This window comes from Drosophila ananassae, assembly GCF_017639315.1.
Source record: "Drosophila ananassae strain 14024-0371.13 chromosome 4 unlocalized genomic scaffold, ASM1763931v2 tig00000054, whole genome shotgun sequence".
NCBI classification, from domain to species: Eukaryota; Metazoa; Arthropoda; class Insecta; order Diptera; family Drosophilidae; genus Drosophila; species Drosophila ananassae.
This window is the reverse complement of record NW_025319037.1, coordinates 1,731,962-1,751,346: the sequence shown is the minus strand read 5'-3', so window position 1 is coordinate 1,751,346 and position 19,385 is coordinate 1,731,962. Positions and strand designations below refer to the sequence as shown.

Sequence of the window (19,385 nt, the reverse complement as noted above, 5' to 3'; positions counted from 1 at the left end):
TCAAATAGCCCACAATCTTGAATCAAGTGAGCGAAAAAAAATAAAAATCATAAATAATGTTTATTCCTGATATATATTTTTTCGATCAAAGAATAATGATTATTTTCTGAGTGAAAAAATATAAACCAATTCATCATTATTACCCTTTTAAAAAAATTACGCCATTTTTTTGTATGCGATATATTTTTTATTCTAGGCCACAAACTTTTTGTTTTTTTGCTACAAATCATGTTTTTTTTAAATAAATGTTAATTTTCCTGTGACACAAAAAACATTTCTAATATATTTTTAAGTAATTATTTTTATAAACTTATAAAAAAACAAATATGAATGCTACATATTTAATTCTAAGTAAAGCTATGTAATGTATTACTTAGGATATATAGGAAAAAACATTTATTGTTTTTCGTGCAGCTATGTTTTATGATGTCGCCGCTCTCGTGCCCGTTCTATATGCCTTTTCCGTTCATCCTTTGTCCAACAACGACCAATTTTCTCTTCTGATATTGTTTCCTCTTCAGTAGGTAGCTCATTTCCCCGAATATTTTTTTGAATTGTGCGATTACGCACCGGTCGTTTCACAATGTACCGAGATCCATCTGGTCGTCGTTTAACTTTCCAAACCATAGATGATTCATCACCGCCTTTTATGTTGACTAGTTCAGAAGTATTCTTTGAACTTTGAATAGAACCTTGAGCTTTGTTCGCAACCTAAAATTAAATTGACATGTTAAATCAAAGGAAGAAAAAACTACACTTTTCATTAGAAACAACTTTAAAGTTTTTATTATAAGTTTAGATTTAGCAACAAAATTTAAAAAAAAAACCAAGATGGAAACTTACCTCTTGGCTACTTACAAAATGATAGCGACTTAAATTTGGTGCATTAAACTGCGGATGGTGACTTTCTTCTACTTTCTTTTTTGTATAACATGTTGATCTGATCTATGCACATTTATGTCCTCTTCATTGCTGGCTTTTCTGGGGGTTTCTAAAAAAGAAATATAAAAAATTAGTAAAGAATATCAACTTTGGTCGGAGTCTTTTGGTACACATTTTTTAACTATGACTACCAATTTATTTAGAAAAATAAACAATTTACCAGGTGAAACTTCTATATATTTTTTCTCTCCCCATGAGGGGAGAAGCCAGTGAAAGTGCGGCCGTCTACATTTTGACAAAAAAAGTAATTGCCATAAATGTCGTGGGATGGCTCAAGATATGTTTTTGACAAGGGTAATAAACGTTAATTCCGGGAGCGAAGCGGCGCCAGAAGCGGTAATCAGCAGTATAAGCGGGAAGATTGACCGACTGACCGAAGCAAGCAAAGCCAGCTAGCTAAGCCGAAATGCATGAACATGCCATGCATGACCAGCAATCTGACTGAGCAGACTCAGAGGTGGGTAATGCCAGTGTCGTTCCAACACGTTCATAACATTGACCTTTGTATAATTATGTATAATTTAGAATCTGTAAAAGAATTGTTCTTCTAAAATAAAGATAGTTGCGAATACAGAGTAGATCGGTTCGTTACTCAGTGTCAAGGTATGGCACTTAAAACCAACCTACTTCGAGTGATCCTGCCTAAAACGGACCACAAGTAAGACTCTCTTAAAACAAACCTACTTCGAGAGTTGCTCCTGTGTAAAACGGACCACAAGTAGGACTTTCTTAAAACTATCTACTTCGAGTGGCTCCTGTGTAAACTGACAACAAGTAGAACTTTCGTCATCAAACCCACTTCGAGTGGCTCCTGTGTAAAACGGACCACAAGTAGCCTTCGGTATCTAATCTACTTCGAGTGTTGCTTCCGTAAAACGGACCACAAGTAGGAACCGCGTTATCCAACCTACTTCGAAAGTTGCTCCCGTGAAACGGCCCATAAGTAGGATCGGCCGATACGGAATCCGCCGAAACCCCGTACTATCTGTACTTGAGGACAACCAACCCAGGACTTCAAGTATCTCACATCAACTCTAGCCTGATCACAGCAAGCGCATGATGAACCCGATCAGTCCCTTGCAGAATCCAGGTACATTTAGTCGGAACTTTTACACGTTCTTTGAATACGACTACGTTTCTGAGATCTGTGCGCTCAAAAATACTGAAAGCCTATGTGGGAAACAGAATATATATAAATGTCCTCTAAAAATCGGTCGATTAGCTGTTTGGCTCAAAACATTTTCAAAATACTTTTTTGTGTACCGCTGAAACTGTGGATGATGGAACCTATATGTGTTCTAGACTTTGGTTCAAAGGAGCCTGAAGGTTATTTCATTATACGGAGGAGTAATAGAGGAAGACTCACAGTATTAATATGTACCTGTGTTTTTGATCTAATAATATGTATATGCATTCAAATATCCAGAAAAGTTTTCAAATAGCCCACAATCTTGAATCAAGTGAGCGAAAAAAAATAAAAATCATAAATAATGCTTATTCCTGATATATATTTTTTCGATCAAAGAATAATGATTATTTTCTGAGTGAAAAAATATAAACCAATTCATCATTATTACCCTTTTAAAAAAATTACGCCATTTTTTTGTATGCGATTTATTTTTTATTCTAGGCCACAAACTTTTTGTTTTTTTGCTACAAATCATGTTTTTTTTTTAAATAAATGTTAATTTTCCTGTGACACAAAAAACATTTCTAATATATTTTTAAGTAATTATTTTTATAAACTTATAAAAAAACAAATATCAATGCTACATATTTAATTCTAAGTAAAGCTATGTAATGTATTACTTAGGATATATAGGAAAAAACATTTATTGTTTTTCGTGCAGCTATGTTTTATGATGTCGCCGCTCTCGTGCCCGTTCTATATGCCTTTTCCGTTCATCCTTTGTCCAACAACGACCAATTTTCTCTTCTGATATTGTTTCCTCTTCAGTAGGTAGCTCATTTCCCCGAATATTTTTTTGAATTGTGCGATTACGCACCGGTCGTTTCACAATGTACCGAGATCCATCTGGTCGTCGCTTAACTTTCCAAACCATAGATGATTCATCACCGCCTTTTATGTTGACTAGTTCAGAAGTATTCTTTGAACTTTGAATAGAGCTTTGTTCGCAACCTAAAATTAAATTGACATGTTAAATCAAAGGAAGAAAAAACTACACTTTTCATTACAAACAACTTTAAAGTTTTTATTAAAGGTTTAGATTTAGCAACAAAATTTAAAAAAAAAACCAAGATGGAAACTTACCTCTTGGCTACTTACAAAATGATAGCGACTTAAATTTGGTGCATTAAACTGCGGATGGTGACTTTCTTCTACTTTCTTTTTTGTATAACATGTTGATCTGATCTATGTACATTTATGTCCTCTTTATTGCTGGCTTTTCTGGGGGTTTCTAAAAAAGAAATATAAAAAATTAGTAAAGAATATCAACTTTGGTCGGAGTCTTTTGGTACACATTTTTTAACTATGACTACCAATTTATTTAGAAAAATAAACAATTTACCAGGTGAAATTTCTATGTATTTTTTCCCTCCCCATGAGGGGAGAAGCCAGTGAAAGTGCGGCCGTCTACATTTTGACAAAAAAAAGTAATTGCCATAAATGTCGTGGGATGGCTCAAGATATGTTTTTGACAAGGGTAATAAACGTTAATTCCGGGAGCGAAGCGGCGCCAGAAGCGGTAATCAGCAGTATAAGCGGGAAGATTGACCGACTGACCGAAGCAAGCAAAGCCAGCTAGCTAAGCCGAAATGCATGAACATGCCATGCATGACTAGCAATCTGACTGAGCAGACTCAGAGGTGGGTAATGCCAGTGTCGTTCCAACACGTTCATAACATTGACCTTTGTATATTTATGTATAATTTAGAATCTGTAAAAGAATTGTTCTTCTAAAATAAAGATAGTTGCGAATACAGAGTAGATCGGTTCGTTACTCAGTGTCAAGGTATGGCACTTAAAACCAACCTACTTCGAGTGATCCTGCGTAAAACGGACCACAAGTAGGACTCTCTTAAAACAAACCTACTTCGAGAGTTGCTCCTGTGTAAAACGGACCACAAGTAGGACTTTCTTAAAACTATCTACTTCGAGTGGCTCCTGTGTAAACTGACAACAAGTAGAACTTTCGTCATCAAACCCACTTCGAGTGGCTCCTGTGTAAAACGGACCACAAGTAGCCTTCGGTATCTAATCTACTTCGAGTGTTGCTTCCGTAAAACGGACCACAAGTAGGAACCGCGTTATCCAACCTACTTCGAAAGTTGCTCCCGTGAAACGGCCCATAAGTAGGATCGGCCGATACGGAATCCGCCGAAACCCCGTACTATCTGTACTTGAGGACAACCAACCCAGGACTTCAAGTATCTCACATCAACTCTAGCCTGATCACAGCAAGCGCATGGTGAACCCGATCAGTCCCTTGCAGAATCCAGGTATTTAGTCGGAACTTTTACACGTTCTTTGAATACGACTACGTTTCTGAGATCTGTGCGCTCAAAAATACTGAAAGCCTATGTGGGAAACAGAATATATATAAATGTCCTCTAAAAATCGGTCGATTAGCTGTAGAAATAGTTTGGCTCAAAACATTTTCAAAATACTTTTTTGTGTACCGCTGAAACTGTGGGTGATGGAACCTATATGTGTTCTAGACTTTGGTTCAAAGGAGCCTGAAGGTTATTTCATTATACGGAGGAGTAATAGAGGAAGACTCACAGTATTAATATGTACCTGTGTTTTTGATCTAATAATATGTATATGCATTCAAATATCCAGAAAAGTTTTCAAATAGCCCACAATCTTGAATCAAGTGAGCGAAAAAAAATAAAAATCATAAATAATGTTTATTCCTGATATATATTTTTTCGATCAAAGAATAATGATTATTTTCTGAGTGAAAAAATATAAACCAATTCATCATTATTACCCTTTTAAAAAAATTACGCCATTTTTTTGTATGCGATTTATTTTTTATTCTAGGCCACAAACTTTTTGTTTTTTTGCTACAAATCATGTTTTTTTTTAAATAAATGTTAATTTTCCTGTGACACAAAAAACATTTCAAATATTTTTTTAAGTAATTATTTTTATAAACTTATAAAAAAACAAATATGAATGCTACATATTTAATTCTAAGTAAAGCTATGTAATGTATTACTTAGGATATATAGGAAAAAACATTTATTGTTTTTCGTGCAGCTTATGATGTCGCCGCTCTCGTGCCCGTTCTATATGCCTTTTCCGTTCATCCTTTGTCCAACAACGACCAATTTTCACTTCTGATATTGTTTCCTCTTCAGTAGGTAGCTCATTTCCCCGAATATTTTTTTGAATTGTGCGATTACGCACCGGTCGTTTCACAATGTACCGAGATCCATCTGGTCGTCGTTTAACTTTCCAAACCATAGATGATTCATCACCGCCTTTTATGTTGACTAGTTCAGAAGTATTCTTTGAACTTTGAATAGAACCTTGAGCTTTGTTCGCAACCTAAAATTAAATTGACATGTTAAATCAAAGGCAGAAAAAACTACACTTTTCATTACAAACAACTTTAAAGTTTTTATTATAAGTTTAGATTTAGCAAAAAAATTAAAAAAAAAAAACCAAGATGGAAACTTACCTCTTGGCTACTTACAAAATGATAGCGACTTAAATTTGGTGCATTAAACTGCGGATGGTGACTTTCTTCTACTTTCTTTATTTGTATAACATGTTGATCTGATCTATGCACATTTATGTCCTCTTCATTGCTGGCTTTTCTGGGGGTTTCTAAAAAAAAAAATATAAAAAATTAGTAAAGAATATTCTTTCAGCCTTTCTTTCGTAAGGCTGACTTTACGAAATTAAATAAGTTAATTTTGGAATTTGATTGGTCTGATTTACTGGCATGCGAGGATATAAACATCGCATTACAAAAATTTTATTACACTTTGAACATATTTTTCGACGCTTGCGTGCCGTGGAAATATCCGTCCGCTTCAACGAATCCGCCTTGGTATACAAGGCACCTTATAAATTTAAAGAATAGTATGAGTAGACTTTTAAACAAACATAGATTATCTGGCTGTACAGTTAGTTATTCAAGATACTTAGTAGCGCGGTCCAATTTCACCGTGCATAACGCAGAATGTTATAGGAGTTATATTCGCCGCTGCAGGATTCAGTTTACTCAGGATCCGAAGCAGTTTTATAACTTAGTAAACACTAAGCGTAAACATGTATCTTTTCCCCCACTGCTTACGTTTGAGAACTCTTATGCGAACACCGATCAGGCAATGGCCGATCTCTTTGCACAGTTTTTTCAAACTACCTATTCACCTAGCAGCAGTTTAGCTCAGCCTTACACTTATAATATCCAATCAGCCAACCTTATATTTTGCCCATCTTTCGATCAAAGTGGTGTGTTATCGGATCTTCTCCAGGTTAAGCCCGTGTATTCGCCAGGCCCTGATGGAGTACCAGGCTGTGTTCTGAAGTACTGCGCCGAGGCACTGTGCAAACCGCTTGTTAAACTCTTTAATCTATCGCTGGAAACTTCGATCTTTCCCCTTATGTGGAAGGAATCCTTCATTATTCCGCTGCATAAAAAAGGGAAAAAATCCGACGCTGCTAATTATAGAGGCATCTCTAAATTGTCAGCAATTCCAAAGCTTTTGGAAAAACTTATCACTCCACATTTGCAACACCTATGTAGTTCAATAATAACTCCGTGCCAGCATGGCTTCATGAAGCGCCGCTCCACCACTACCAACTTATTGGAGCTAACATCTTTTATCACGGATGGCTTCCGGAATGGCTTACAAACAGACGTCATATACACTGACTTCAGTAAAGCATTTGACTCTGTTAACCATTCGCTTCTTATAAGTAAACTCAGTCTTTTGGGATTCCCAACTGATCTTCTTATGTGGATTTCGAGCTACTTATCAGGGAGAACCCAACGTGTTTTCTTTAAAGATGTTACCTCGCGTTTAGTCCGCGCCACATCGGGGGTGCCCCAAGGAAGCCATCTTGGACCCCTACTTTTTACTCTTTTTATTAACGACTTGCCCCTTGCCTTAACTAATTCACTTGTACTTATGTACGCTGATGACGTTAAGCTATGCCTTCAGAATAAATTCACTAGCGCCCAGTCTAGACTTCAATCCGATTTGGATAAACTTCAAAATTGGTGTTTAGCAAATAACCTAAAGCTTAATGGATCGAAATGTAAACTTATGTCTTTTTACCAAACTAGTCCTCACCAGGCTATGTACTTTCTCTATGGGAACGCCTTAGAACGATTAACTCAGGTTGACGATCTAGGTGTCCTATTAGATTTGAAACTTAAATTTACCGACCATGTATCTACCATGGTTAATAAAGCTATGGGTGTGCTTGGTTTTATTAAAAGATGGTCAAAAGAATTTTATGACCAGTACATAACTAAAACGTTATATACATCACTGGTCCGTCCGATTCTTGAGTATGGATCGTGGGTCTGGAGTCCTCAATATGGAGTACACCAAGATCACATTGAATCTGTACAAAAAAACTTCCTTACTTTTGCGCTTAGGGGACTTAATTGGGATGCAAATCTTTACCTCCCCTCTTATCATAGTAGACTTTTACTAATCAACTTACCATCATTAACAAATCGTAGAACGATGCTGGGTGTCATGTTTTTATATAATCTTATTTATGGAAATATAGACATTCAGCATTTACTAACACGCTTAAATTTTAACGTTCCTAGTAGAAGGACCAGAAACTTTCGTCCTCTGCTCCTCAGCCATTGTAGTTCGACATATGCCCAACACGATCCGTTCAGGGTATTATGTTCGGACTACAATGGTCTCTACCACATCTTGTCATTTTGCTCTACTAACAATCTTAAATTGCTTTTATTAACCGCCTTATCTGTGCAACACTCTTCCTCGTAATATCTTTCTCATAATCCTCGCTTATCTATCTCGGATCTATTCCCGCGATTGGAGCCGTACGTTACGCGGCAGCGTCCCTCGGTCGGTTGGACGGGAGGTGGGCTGTACGTATGCAGTGGAAACCGCGCAAAAAAAAATATCAACTTTGGTCGGAGTCTTTTGGTACACATTTTTTAACTATGACTACCAATTTATTTAGAAAAATAAACAATTTACCAGGTGAAACTTCTATATATTTTTTCCCTCGCCATGAGGGGAGAAGCCAGTGAAAGTGCGGCCGTCTACATTTTGACAAAAAAAAGTAATTACCATAAATGTCATGGGATGGCTCAAGATATGTTTTTGACAAGGGTAATAAATGATAATTCCGGGAGCGAAGCGGATTTCTATCCAGCGCGATAAGCTTAGGATAACTTCACATCCTGCTGGTACTTGGTGACGATTGCATTATCGGCCAAAGATGGCACACAATGAAAAAGGAAAAAAGCTTATGTGGGATACGAGAAAAGCACCAGAGCACTCAAGCCAATCGACGTGGGTTCCCCAATCGACCATTCATGTCAAAATATAAGAAAAATTGATGCTGGCGAAAGACCAAAAAGATATAAAATAAATATCTCTTTGCAGTATTATAATACTGCTTAGCTTTCCTTTTTATACCCTTGCAGAGGGTATTATAATTTTGGTCAAAAGAGTGCAACGCAGTGAAGGAGACATCTCCGACCCTATAAAGTATATATATTCTTGATCAGGATCACCTCCTGAGTCGATATGAGCATGTCAGTCTGTCCGTCTGTCTGTTCCTACGCAAACTAGTCTTTCAGTTTTAAAGCTATCGAGTTGAAACTTTGCACACACCCTTCTTTCTCCGGGATCGGTCAACTATATCCTATAGCTGCCATATAACTGATTGATCGGAAATGCCATAACTTCGTTGTTTTTCAAGTTAGAAAGATGGAAGTTTCAGTGGATTCCTCTTTGGGCAAAATAATTCGATATGCCAAATTTCATAAGGATCGGCCAACTATATACGATCCGCTATATATCTAATAATATAAGATGCGTGGCGCCCCCAACTCAACTGCAAGGGTATATCAACTTCGGCTCCGCCCGAAGTTAGCTCTCCTTTCTTGTTAGTTATACCCTTGCAGTGGGTATTAGAATTTTGGTCAAAAATGTGCAACGCAGTGAAGGAAAAATCTCCTGCCCTATAATGTACATATATACATTCTTTATTGGGTTCACCTCTTGAGTCGATACTAGCATGCTCTAACAGAGCTCCACTCCGTGTAAGAGTCTGGGGACCCATCAATTTTCCAGTGCGACCCCACCATGCCGGTCAATCCACACCGACGTGACCCAAGATCGCCATGCTGAGCTATAGCTCCTACCAACCACCTCCTTTTTGGTCAATCAGGAGCCTTTCTACCTTCCCGAGTTTTTTTAGATTCCGGTTTACAAGTGCCGCACTAAATGTTCTGTAACGATGGCCCGTCTCAGTGGCGCTGAGCTTAAAACGGATAAAGCTTCTGTTAATTTGCGCGTAAAATGCCGCCTTAAAACGTATTATTCGAAAATTTAGATTGTTATAGCTTTCAACATTACGGACAGTCAGCCCAGCCCAATAATTCTGTCAATTTTGAGGAGTCGAAAATTGTGTTGAGCCAATCGTGAAGGCATCCAAAAGGGTATTTCTCTTAAACGTTTGTTCGGTTGAAGACAAGGAAGTTTTCCGCCAGTCCTTCAGCTAAATGCAACTTCCATGTCCTAGGAGATTCTTACACTCGGGCCTTGAGGGGCTTTCATACTCTGGAAATGAAGTTATCCAGAAATGCGGGTGCAATACGGGCAAGTATTTCCTACCTCATCATTGCGTGGTGAATGAGGAAAGCTCAATAACCAAACATAGGGTGGTGTTTAATGTTCCGCTGCTACAATCTCGGGATACTCATTGAATGACGTTTTAATGGCCAGCCTAAGCTATTCCATATTCTTCTGAGGATTCACTCTTAACCTGTGGCGTTATATGGCGCTATTTGTAAAATTTATAATTGTATTAGAATGCTACCCCCAATGTTTTATCTGGCAAGAAATCCCCCCAGGATGATCTCCTGACGTATTAGTTGAATATAGTGACATACGGAACGAAGTCTGCCGTATCATATTTGGCCGTAAGAGCAATGCATCAGCTTTCTGAGAAAGAAATTGCTGATTTCCCTTTGACGTCCGAGATCTTGCAGCAATATTTCTACGTAGATGCTCTCATTTCTGGTGGTAAAGAACAACCTACTGAAGATGGTTGTCAACATGAGTGATCAAATTTCTGGAATCCTGTCCAAGGGCAAGTTTCGCTTGAGAAAGTGGTGCTCCAACAATCCGGATGTACTGGCGGGTGTGGCTAAGAAGGATAACCTACCTGACCTTTGACGATGATCCTTCCTCGGATCAGCTTTTGTTTTCGGCTTCGGCTCCAATCGTCCTATAAACCGACAGTCTGTGCAATCCCTCTTTGCTTTGTTGGTCCCGCAATTACGAATCCTAAGCTATTTCTACAAATAAATGCAGGGAGCGGCTTTTCCGGCCTTTCCTAGGAAATTGACTCAAAATGAAAAAAAATCTTCCACAGTTTCAGACAAATGCAGCTTGTGATATGTACTTGAATGTTATTTTTAAAGTCTAGTCTAAGTTAGCATAAGGACGAGCGGGAGCGTAGGAAAGCTAATATTCGCTTAAGTATATAGGGGGAATTATAACGAAGAGTCGAGCGCCCCTATTTTTGTTTTCGTCAATTTGGGTGTTTATATACCCTTGCAAAGGGTATTATAATTTTGGTCAAAAGGGTGCAACGCAGTGAAGGGGACATCCCCGACCCCATAAAGTGTATATATTCTTGATCAGGATCACCTCCTGAGTCGATATGAGCATGTCAGTCTGTCCGTCTGTCTGTTTCTACGCAAACTAGTCTCTCAGTTTTAGAGCTATCGAGTTGAAACTTTGCACACATTCTTTTTTTCCTTGCAGGTAGTATATACTATAGCTGCCATATAACTGATTGATCGAAAATGCCATAACTTTGGTGTTTTTTAAGTTAGAGGGTTGGGACTTTCCACACATGTTATATTTGACCAAAACATTTTATGTACAAAATTTCATAAGGATGACTTTTTGTAAATATGAGATTAAAAACTCCAATTTAATTGAAGAAAATATTGTTGAACCACCTATATTAAATTCAATAATATTATTTCGAGTTTTTCCTTAAATCCAAAATTAAAACATGGTATGATCTATTGATTTCAATAAGAAAATAAAAATCTTCCATAGAAAAATGTTTGGGAAAAAATCATAGAAGACCCAAAATTAATGTAGAAAATCTGAGATTTCGACTTTGGATGAGTATTCCAAAGATATGGTAACTGCTAGATACCAATTTTTAATTTTAGTTGGTACACATACATTTCAAAAATGATATGTACTAGAAATAATGATGGTTATCGCCATTACACGGCCTACATAATTCAATATATGGTAAAATTTGATCGATTTCTTCTCTTAGGTGTACCGCGGAAACTGTGGGTGATAGAACCTATGTTTGTTCTGGACTTTGGTTCAGGGGATCCTAAAGGTTATGGAGCAGGTAAAATTATTCGTGGAGGAAAAAAAAAGTTGGAAATTGTCGGCCCGTGTTGTCAGCTTGTCCTATAACTCTCTCCGTACTGTATCCACACTTGCATTTAAATGTAATTTTGAATGAATTTTCGAAGACCCACAATGTGAGTTTGACAATTCTCGAACAATTCGGCACTCAGCAGGTGAAAGGACTTTTTTTATATTTAAGAGGTTTAGACCCCTGACAATTTTTAAACTTTATCGCATGGAATTTTGCTCAGAATGAAGAAATCACGTCTGTTCCTATTCAAGTGCATGCAAAAAACTACACCATTCTAGGAGTGGTCAAAGCAAAACAGAAAAAAAAATCTCTTATTTCCATAGTTTGCCTATGTTCTCTTCTTCAGAAAACAAATTCTAGTCCCCATTCAAGTGCACGGCAGTGTATGATGCAAAGAAGTTTTAAAAACACGATCTTGACCCGCGCGGGATGCGAAGAAGTTTTAAAAACTTGTTTTTCGACCTATCTTAGTCCTATCTTTCAAACTTAAACAAGGAAAGCTAACTTCAGGCGGATCCAAAACTGATATACCCTTGCAGTTAAGGTTGTGCAATTTCCGATCGTTCAGTCATATGGCGGCTATAGGATATAGTCAGCCGATCCTGATGAAATTTGGCAGAATCCATAGAAAATCCCATCATTCTAGCTTAAAAGACACCAAAGTTATGCCAATTCGATCGTTCAGATATATGGCAGTTATAGGATATAGTTGGCCGATCCTTGTACATAAGATATGTTGGTCAAATATAACATGTGTGGAAAGTCCCAACCCTCTATCTTAAAAAAAGTTATGACCAAAGTTATGACATTTTCGATCAATCAGTCGACTCAGGAGGTGATCCTGATCAAAAATATATATACTTTATAGGGTCGGAGATGTCTCCTTCACTGCGTTGCACACTTTTGACCAAAATTATAATACCCTCTGCAAGGGTATAAAAAGTCGCTCTCCCGTAGCTCTCTCTTTACTAACTCCCTCCTCTACCTACCTTTTATTAACCTTAGTTGGTACAGTGGTTGAAGGCTTATTTGCTTAAAATAAAAAAAAAAATAATAATAATAATAGAAAATTTAAAAAATTATAAATTCATTTTTGCTAATTTGTAATTTTAAAAAAATGGAATACAATGTTGTCTGCTCATTAAAATCGTGCAATAAGCCGATATCTTCGTCCCAGGCCAGCATCTATTGTTGGCTGTGCGAAAGTGTCTCACATGCCAAATGTGCTGGCCTTACTGCATCTGTCTCGGATGCCATATCCCGCCGTGTTGGCCTCCATTATTGCTGCAGTGGGTGCCGGGCTGTCCAAGATGAAATGAGATCATTCATGCGACAGACCAAGAGTGGGTTTAAAGATTTGATCGTTGGTTTCCGAAAAATCAGTGCGCTGGATGTTCAATTCAATAGCCTCAATTCAATAGAAAAAATGTGCTACTAGGGAAGTTGCAGCTCCAGAGATCGCGGGACAGCTGGATCCTCCCGCAACAATACAGCCGCTCATTACCCTTGCTACTCGAAGAGCAAGGACGGTAAATGAAAAATCAGCACCCGAATTTACCGTAGCAGAGCATAACTTGTCTGCTTTGTCCTCCATGGCATCACTCCAAGTGATTCCTAGGAATGCCCTAGAATTAACCCCCATAGCTTCCACTAGAAATGGTAACCCGCCGCCCGGACCACCGGAACGGACTGATGCCGCGGTATTACCGACCGTGGCACCAAAACCATTACAGGTAATACCACCTGTTAGACAAATATTTGTCTCACGGCTAGCCCCCGATACCTCGGAGATTGATATCTCGGCTTATATCAAAGCCAAAACCAAGGCCGTTATTAGAGTGGAAGACATTAGGAAATTTAAATACTCCTACTCGAGGCGCATGTCATCCTTCATGATACGTGTGCCAGTGCCGATGTTTGTGACAATATGTTCGCCTGGCTTCTGGCCAGAGGACATATTTGTACAAGAGCATCAGCCGAGTAAGGTAAAAAAAAAAATTCGAAGCCTGCTGGAGTCAAGCTCCCAACATCTGTCCAATCCGACTCTTCAAAAAACTAACATGTTCTATCAATCTTACCTATCAGAACTGTCGGGGCCTGCTACGTAGACTAGACTTTACTCTGATAGTATTTCCTTTGCGTCCCATATTATAGTCTTTACTGAAACTTGGTTAAAGACGGAGATCTTTTGCTCCGAAGTTTTTCCAAGTAGGTACACCACTTTTAGACGTGACCGACCTCTGCGAAGAGGAGGAGGAGTCTTAATTTCTATTGACTCCAATTTCGTTTTTGAAGAGGTAAAGTTACCAGAGTTTGGTGATCGAATTCATTTGCGTTAAAGTCATATTGTTTGCTCAATCATTGTTTATTACCTGTTCTTACATTCCACCATCTTCCGAGCCGCCTACATACTGGCATCACTTGTCGGCTATACAGGCTGTTACCAATCTTATGTCAGATATTGACCTTCTGGTAGTTCTTGGCGACTTTAATTTACCAGAACTTAATTGGTCAAATACTGAAAATGTATCTTTCTTATCACTTTCCACCCATTATGATTTCACGGCGGGCATCTTTGACTTGTCCCTAGGCCAGATCAACCATGTTAGAAATTCGTTAGGTCGGCTTCTTGACTTATGTTTTGTATCTGATCCAGATAGTACCACACTTTCCAGAGCGTTGCCCCTCTCAACCCCTGAAGATCCATACCACCTTACGCTTGAAGTTTCAATTGAAACCAATTCTGGTGTCAATCAGAAGCCTTCCCGCGTATCAAAGAAGATTCGTTGTTTTCGTAAACTTAATTTGTTAATCGACACTTTTACTGGTCCGATATTCTGGCATGCACAGATATAAATATCATCCTAGATAAATTTTATTTGACATTAAATACATTCTTTGACTTAAGTGTGCCGTGGAAATATCCGTCCGCTACTAATAATCCTCCTTGGTTTACAAGGTGCCTAACAAAATTAAAAACAGATAAAGACAGGCTTTTAAATAAATATAAAAGAACATAGATTTCTCAAGATACTTAATAGCTCGGTTAAATTTCACCGTGCATAACGCCGAATGTTATAAAAATTATATTCGCCGCTGTCGGATTCAGTTCACTCAGGATCCAAAGCAGTTTTATAACTTTGTAAACACGAAGCGTAAACATGTATCTTTTCCTTCCCTACTTACGTATACAAATTTATCAGGGACTTCAGATCAGGCCATGGCCATTCCAAACAACGTATTCACCTCCTAAAACTTCAGATCAGTCATACGCTTACAACATTCAACCAACTAATCGTATATTTGTTCCATTTCTTTCTAAAAACAATTTTTTATTGGATCTTCAAAAGGTAAAACCAGTTTATTCGCCAGGCCAGGAGTACCAGGCTGTGTGCTAAAATACTGTGCTAGGGCTCTGTGCAAACCTCTTCAAAAACTTTTCAACTTATCTTTGGAATCTTCGATTTTCCCCTTTAAATGGAAGGAATCTTTCATAATTCCTCTGCACAAAAAGGGGAAAAAATCCGTTGCTGCCAACTACAGAGGCATCTCAAAAGTGTCAGCGATTCCCAAGTTATTCGAAAAATTAATAACTCCACATTTGCAACACCTATGCCCATCAATAATTTTTCCACTCCTACTAATAAACTTACCCTCCTTAACAAATCGTAGAACAATGCTGGGTGTCGTTTTCCTACACAAGCTTATTAATGGTGATGTAGATAGCCAGCACACTAACACCCTTACAGTTTAACGTTCCGAATAGACGGACCAGAAACTTTAGTCCTTTAGTCTTAAGGCATTGTAGATCACAGTACGATCCCCTTAGGATTTTATGTTCGAACTATAATGGTCTGTATCGTATTATTTCTCTTCCATCCCTTTCAAATATGAAAACCTCCATTTTAAATTACCTTCAAGAGCATACTAATTCTTCCTCGTTTTCTTTATAATCCTTCTATTTATATTTACTAACTCGAATTTATTCCCGCGATTCGAGCCGTACGTTATGCGGCAGGCGCCCCTCGGTCGGTTGGGTGGGAGTTGGGCTGTACGTATGCAGTGGGAACCGTGCGAAAAAAAAAAAATTTGTATTACCTTCTGCAAGGGTATAAAATGTTTAATAAGGGAGGGTGTTTTTTTTCAAATTTTTCTAAATAACTTAAATACTTTGTAAAAATTTATGATAGCTAGTTTTTATAGTCTCACATTTCTTAAAATACATTCAGTGTTTCTCTGAAGTTAAAATTATGATTACCGCAACCATTTCATTGTTGGTTATTCTAGTGGAGTTATTTTTATTTTCGCGGCTTTTTACCCATATAGGGTATTTGTACCCATATAGGGTATGTTTGTTTGTTTATATATAATATATTTGAGAACACTTACTTTTTTGTGCCACGAAAGTGCCCTAATACGAGTAAAATTCTAATAAAAATTTACAAGTACTGAATTAAGCACTGAATAAAACTAAGACACCAAATATGCAAGAGCTGTTAAGATCCTCGAAGCTAGGTATAATTTGTTGACATACCGCTGATATAAGCTGTGTGCAAGTTGCCAGAACAGAGCCCAATGCGTCCTGATTTCCCAAATGGCAAAAGTAACATACTACTTAAAGGAGAAGTAACAAAAGCTTCACTTTGCGAAACTGTAGAGTCAACTTCAGGATCTATCCCTTCCAGTTTAGAATTCGAAATGGGTTCTTCATCAGCTTTCAATATATTCATATGAGGCTTCGCGCTATTTTTTGAACCTTCAGCGTTGAAAGCACTAAGGGAATTATGCACTTCTTCGCTAGGAATTTTGATTGGGCGATTTAAGCTATATACAATTCCACTACTGCTGGATCGACTTGTACTAGTGATTGTGCTGCGTAATGTGAAAATTCTATTGCATTCAGGAAGTTGATTTGGTTTTGCTGATGGAAGTCGACTAAGATTTTTCGTTGTCTTAGGGCATTGGGATTTTAAACCCAGCCACTGGGCGACTCGTTGAGTTTGATGTTGCATTGATGTCACCAATGCATCTGTTTCTATTCCGGCCGGTTCCGTTATTGTTGCAGGTGAACAAGAACCCACTGCCGTCATGTAATTTGAACTTTGATATGGTGAGCAATATAAGGGTTCAGATTCAGAATCCTCTGGAATGGTCTCATAAATATGCTCATTTTCATCGTAGTCATATAAAAGATTTTCTTGATTTTTATTTGTCGATCGATCTATGGTTTTGTTTATTTTATTCGGAATACAATTTTCTTCATTAAATAACCTTGTATTTTCACCAGAATTTTTTTGTGTTTCTAAACATAAGCATTTTGGAGTGTGAAAATCTTCATTATTTGATATAGTTTTTTTATATTTAACTTGGCTTAGTAGAACTTTATCCAATTTATCTACAACATTTTTGTAGTCGTCGCTTAGAAAACTGTTGTCGTATTCAAAGTTACTCTCAATGTCATCGCCGTCATCTTCCTAGCAAATTTTAGAAAAATGTTTATAGTTAGACAAAATGTTAAATATATTAACCAAGGATTTGGTTTTCATACTCTAAATTAACAAAACTTAAAAGATTTTGACTTCGAGCAGAGCCGAAGCTTACATGTAAAAAGTGTACTTGCACTTGCATATCCTTGTTTTTACTATTCTCTCTTTCTACCCTTTTTGATGGTGGAATTTCTTAAGATATACATGCACAAAGTATACGAGTGCAACAGAGACAAAACATCCATTACACTCATAGGAATTTGTGTGTTTGGCGAGTGGCACTCATGCACTAATTTGTATACATGCTGTTCCCTGGTGTGGACGAGACTCTTACAAATAGAACTCGAAGGTTTGGAACGTAGACTCATATTAAATTCACGCTGTTGAAGTTTGTTTCAAATTTCTCCCACACCTTCTATTGCATAAATGGCATATTTCAGTAGCGACACAAATATGTTGGGAAAAGCTTTGCTGTTAAACTATTCAAAGCAGGGGTGCCCAAGCACTGCTTGACAGAGCCACGTCTATACCTATATTCTAGGAGTGTGAAAATCTTCATTATTTGATATAGTTTTTTTATATTTAACTTGGCTTAGTAGAACTTTATCTAATTTATCTACAACATTTTTGTAGTCGTCGCTTAGAAAACTGTTGTCGTATTCAAAGTTACTCTCAATGTCATCGCCGTCATCTTCCTAGCAAATTTTAGAAAAATGTTTATAGTTAGTCAAAATGTTAAATATATTAACCAAGGATTTGGTTTACTCCTCCTGTGTCGATACAAGCATGTCCGTCTGTCCATCTGCCTGTTTCTACGCTAACTTATCTCTCCGTCTTAAAGATAACTTTAAACTTTGCACACATCCTTCTTTCCTTTGCATGCAGTATAAGTCCGAAACCGGCAGGATCGATGGACTATATCCTAAAGCTGCCATATCTTAGCGGCCGGGGAAGAATAATTTAAATATGTAATTTTTTATACATGTATTAAATTTTTTCACCACCAAAATTTTGGTGGGGATATTTTGGGCGTGGCACGCAGGTTCGCCACCGCTATATACCTCGTCAAGATTAGAAACGAGTCGAATAGCGGTATTGCCAGTGCTTCTATCAAAATACGCGTGCCCTTGCAGATGTTCAAGACGATTTGTTCCGCCAGCTTTTGGTCAGAGAACATTTTCGGTCAAGAACATCAGCCAAGTACGGTGAAGAAAAAAATATCCAAGCCTGTGGGTGTAAAACTTCCACATGTTACGGCCACTGGCTAACCTTCCACCTCATCTTCCTCAGTTTCAAAAAACTAATGTCTTCACTAACACTTACCTATCAGAATACAAGAGGATTACGTAGTAAACCTTCCAAACTGTTTTCTGATAGTTCTTTCTTTGCATCTCACATTATTGTATTTACAGAAACTTGGTTAAAGCCGGAGATCTTAAGCTCCGAAGTTTTTCCTAGTAGGTACACCACTTTTAGATGTGATAGAACTCTGCGAAGGGGAGGAGGAGTGTTCATTTCTGTAGACTCGCTTCTGAAGAGGTAAAATCACAAGAGTTTGGTGACATTGAATTCCTTTGCATCAAAATTACTTTGTCCGATCAATCTTTGTATGTTACCTGTTCTTACATACCACCTTTGTCCGAACCGCCAACATACTGGCAACATTTGTCCGCTATTCGTTTGGTTTTCGATAGTCTGTCTGATGGTGACCAGCTGATAGCTCTGGGTGACTTTAATATCCCAGAACTTATATGGTCAAATGTTGAAAATTCACCGTCTTTACAGCTTAACTCCCACCATGACTTCCCTGCGGGCATGTTTGACATGTCACTCGGGCAAACACTTAACACTCAAACATCATAAAGTTCGTTTCTTTCGTAAGGCTGACTTTATGAAATTAAATAAGTTAATCTCGGAATTTGATTGGTCTGATTTACTGGCATGCGATGACATAAACTTAGCATTACGATTGACGATTGTGTGCCGTGGAAATATCCGTCCGCTTCAACGAATCCGCCTTGGTATACAAGGCATCTTAACAACTTAAAGAATAGTATAAGAAGACTTTTGAATAAACATAGATTATCTGGCTGTACAGTTAGTTATTCTAGATACTTAGTAGCCCGGTCCAATTTCACCGTGCATAACGCAGAATGTTATAAGAGTTATATTCGCCGCTGCAGGATTCAGTTTACTCAGGATCCGAAGCAGTTTTATAACTTTGTAAACACTAAGCGTAAACATGTATCTTTTCCCCCACTGCTTACGTTTGAGAACTCTTATGCGAACACCGATCAGGCAATGGCCGATCTCTTTGCACAGTTTTTTCAAAC

At 37.8% G+C, this 19,385-nt stretch overlaps 1 protein-coding gene and 1 long non-coding RNA gene across 9 annotated transcripts in view; both read right to left on the bottom strand.

Annotated features, from left to right (window-relative positions):
• Positions 1-325: 325 nt before the first annotated feature.
• Positions 326-2,527, bottom strand: LOC123257738. The gene is made up of 2 exons (XR_006507853.1): positions 844-2,527; positions 326-711 (listed from the first exon to the last, which is right to left on the bottom strand). It is a non-coding gene; the product is annotated as an uncharacterized LOC123257738 (long non-coding RNA).
• Positions 2,528-2,810: 283 nt separating this feature from the next.
• Positions 2,811-19,385, bottom strand: part of LOC6496629 (slo-interacting protein 1) — an 87,897-nt gene continuing 71,322 nt past the window's right edge. For 2 of the 8 annotated variants that reach the window (XR_006507850.1, XR_006507851.1), the window contains 2 exons: positions 3,230-3,362; positions 2,811-3,082 (listed from right to left, as the gene is read on the bottom strand). Coding sequence is in view for 3 of the 8 variants with exons in the window: in XM_044717669.1 (XP_044573604.1) it covers positions 5,153-5,461; positions 5,595-5,743; positions 16,101-17,040 (1,398 nt within the window). In the remaining 5 variants the exon portion in view is untranslated. Of the gene's footprint in view, positions 3,083-3,214; positions 3,363-5,076; positions 5,462-5,594; positions 5,744-16,100; positions 17,041-17,567; positions 17,748-19,385 lie in introns of those variants that run through there. The other 6 variants (XR_006507849.1, XR_006507852.1, XM_032452134.2 and 3 more) reach the window with 4 other exon arrangements.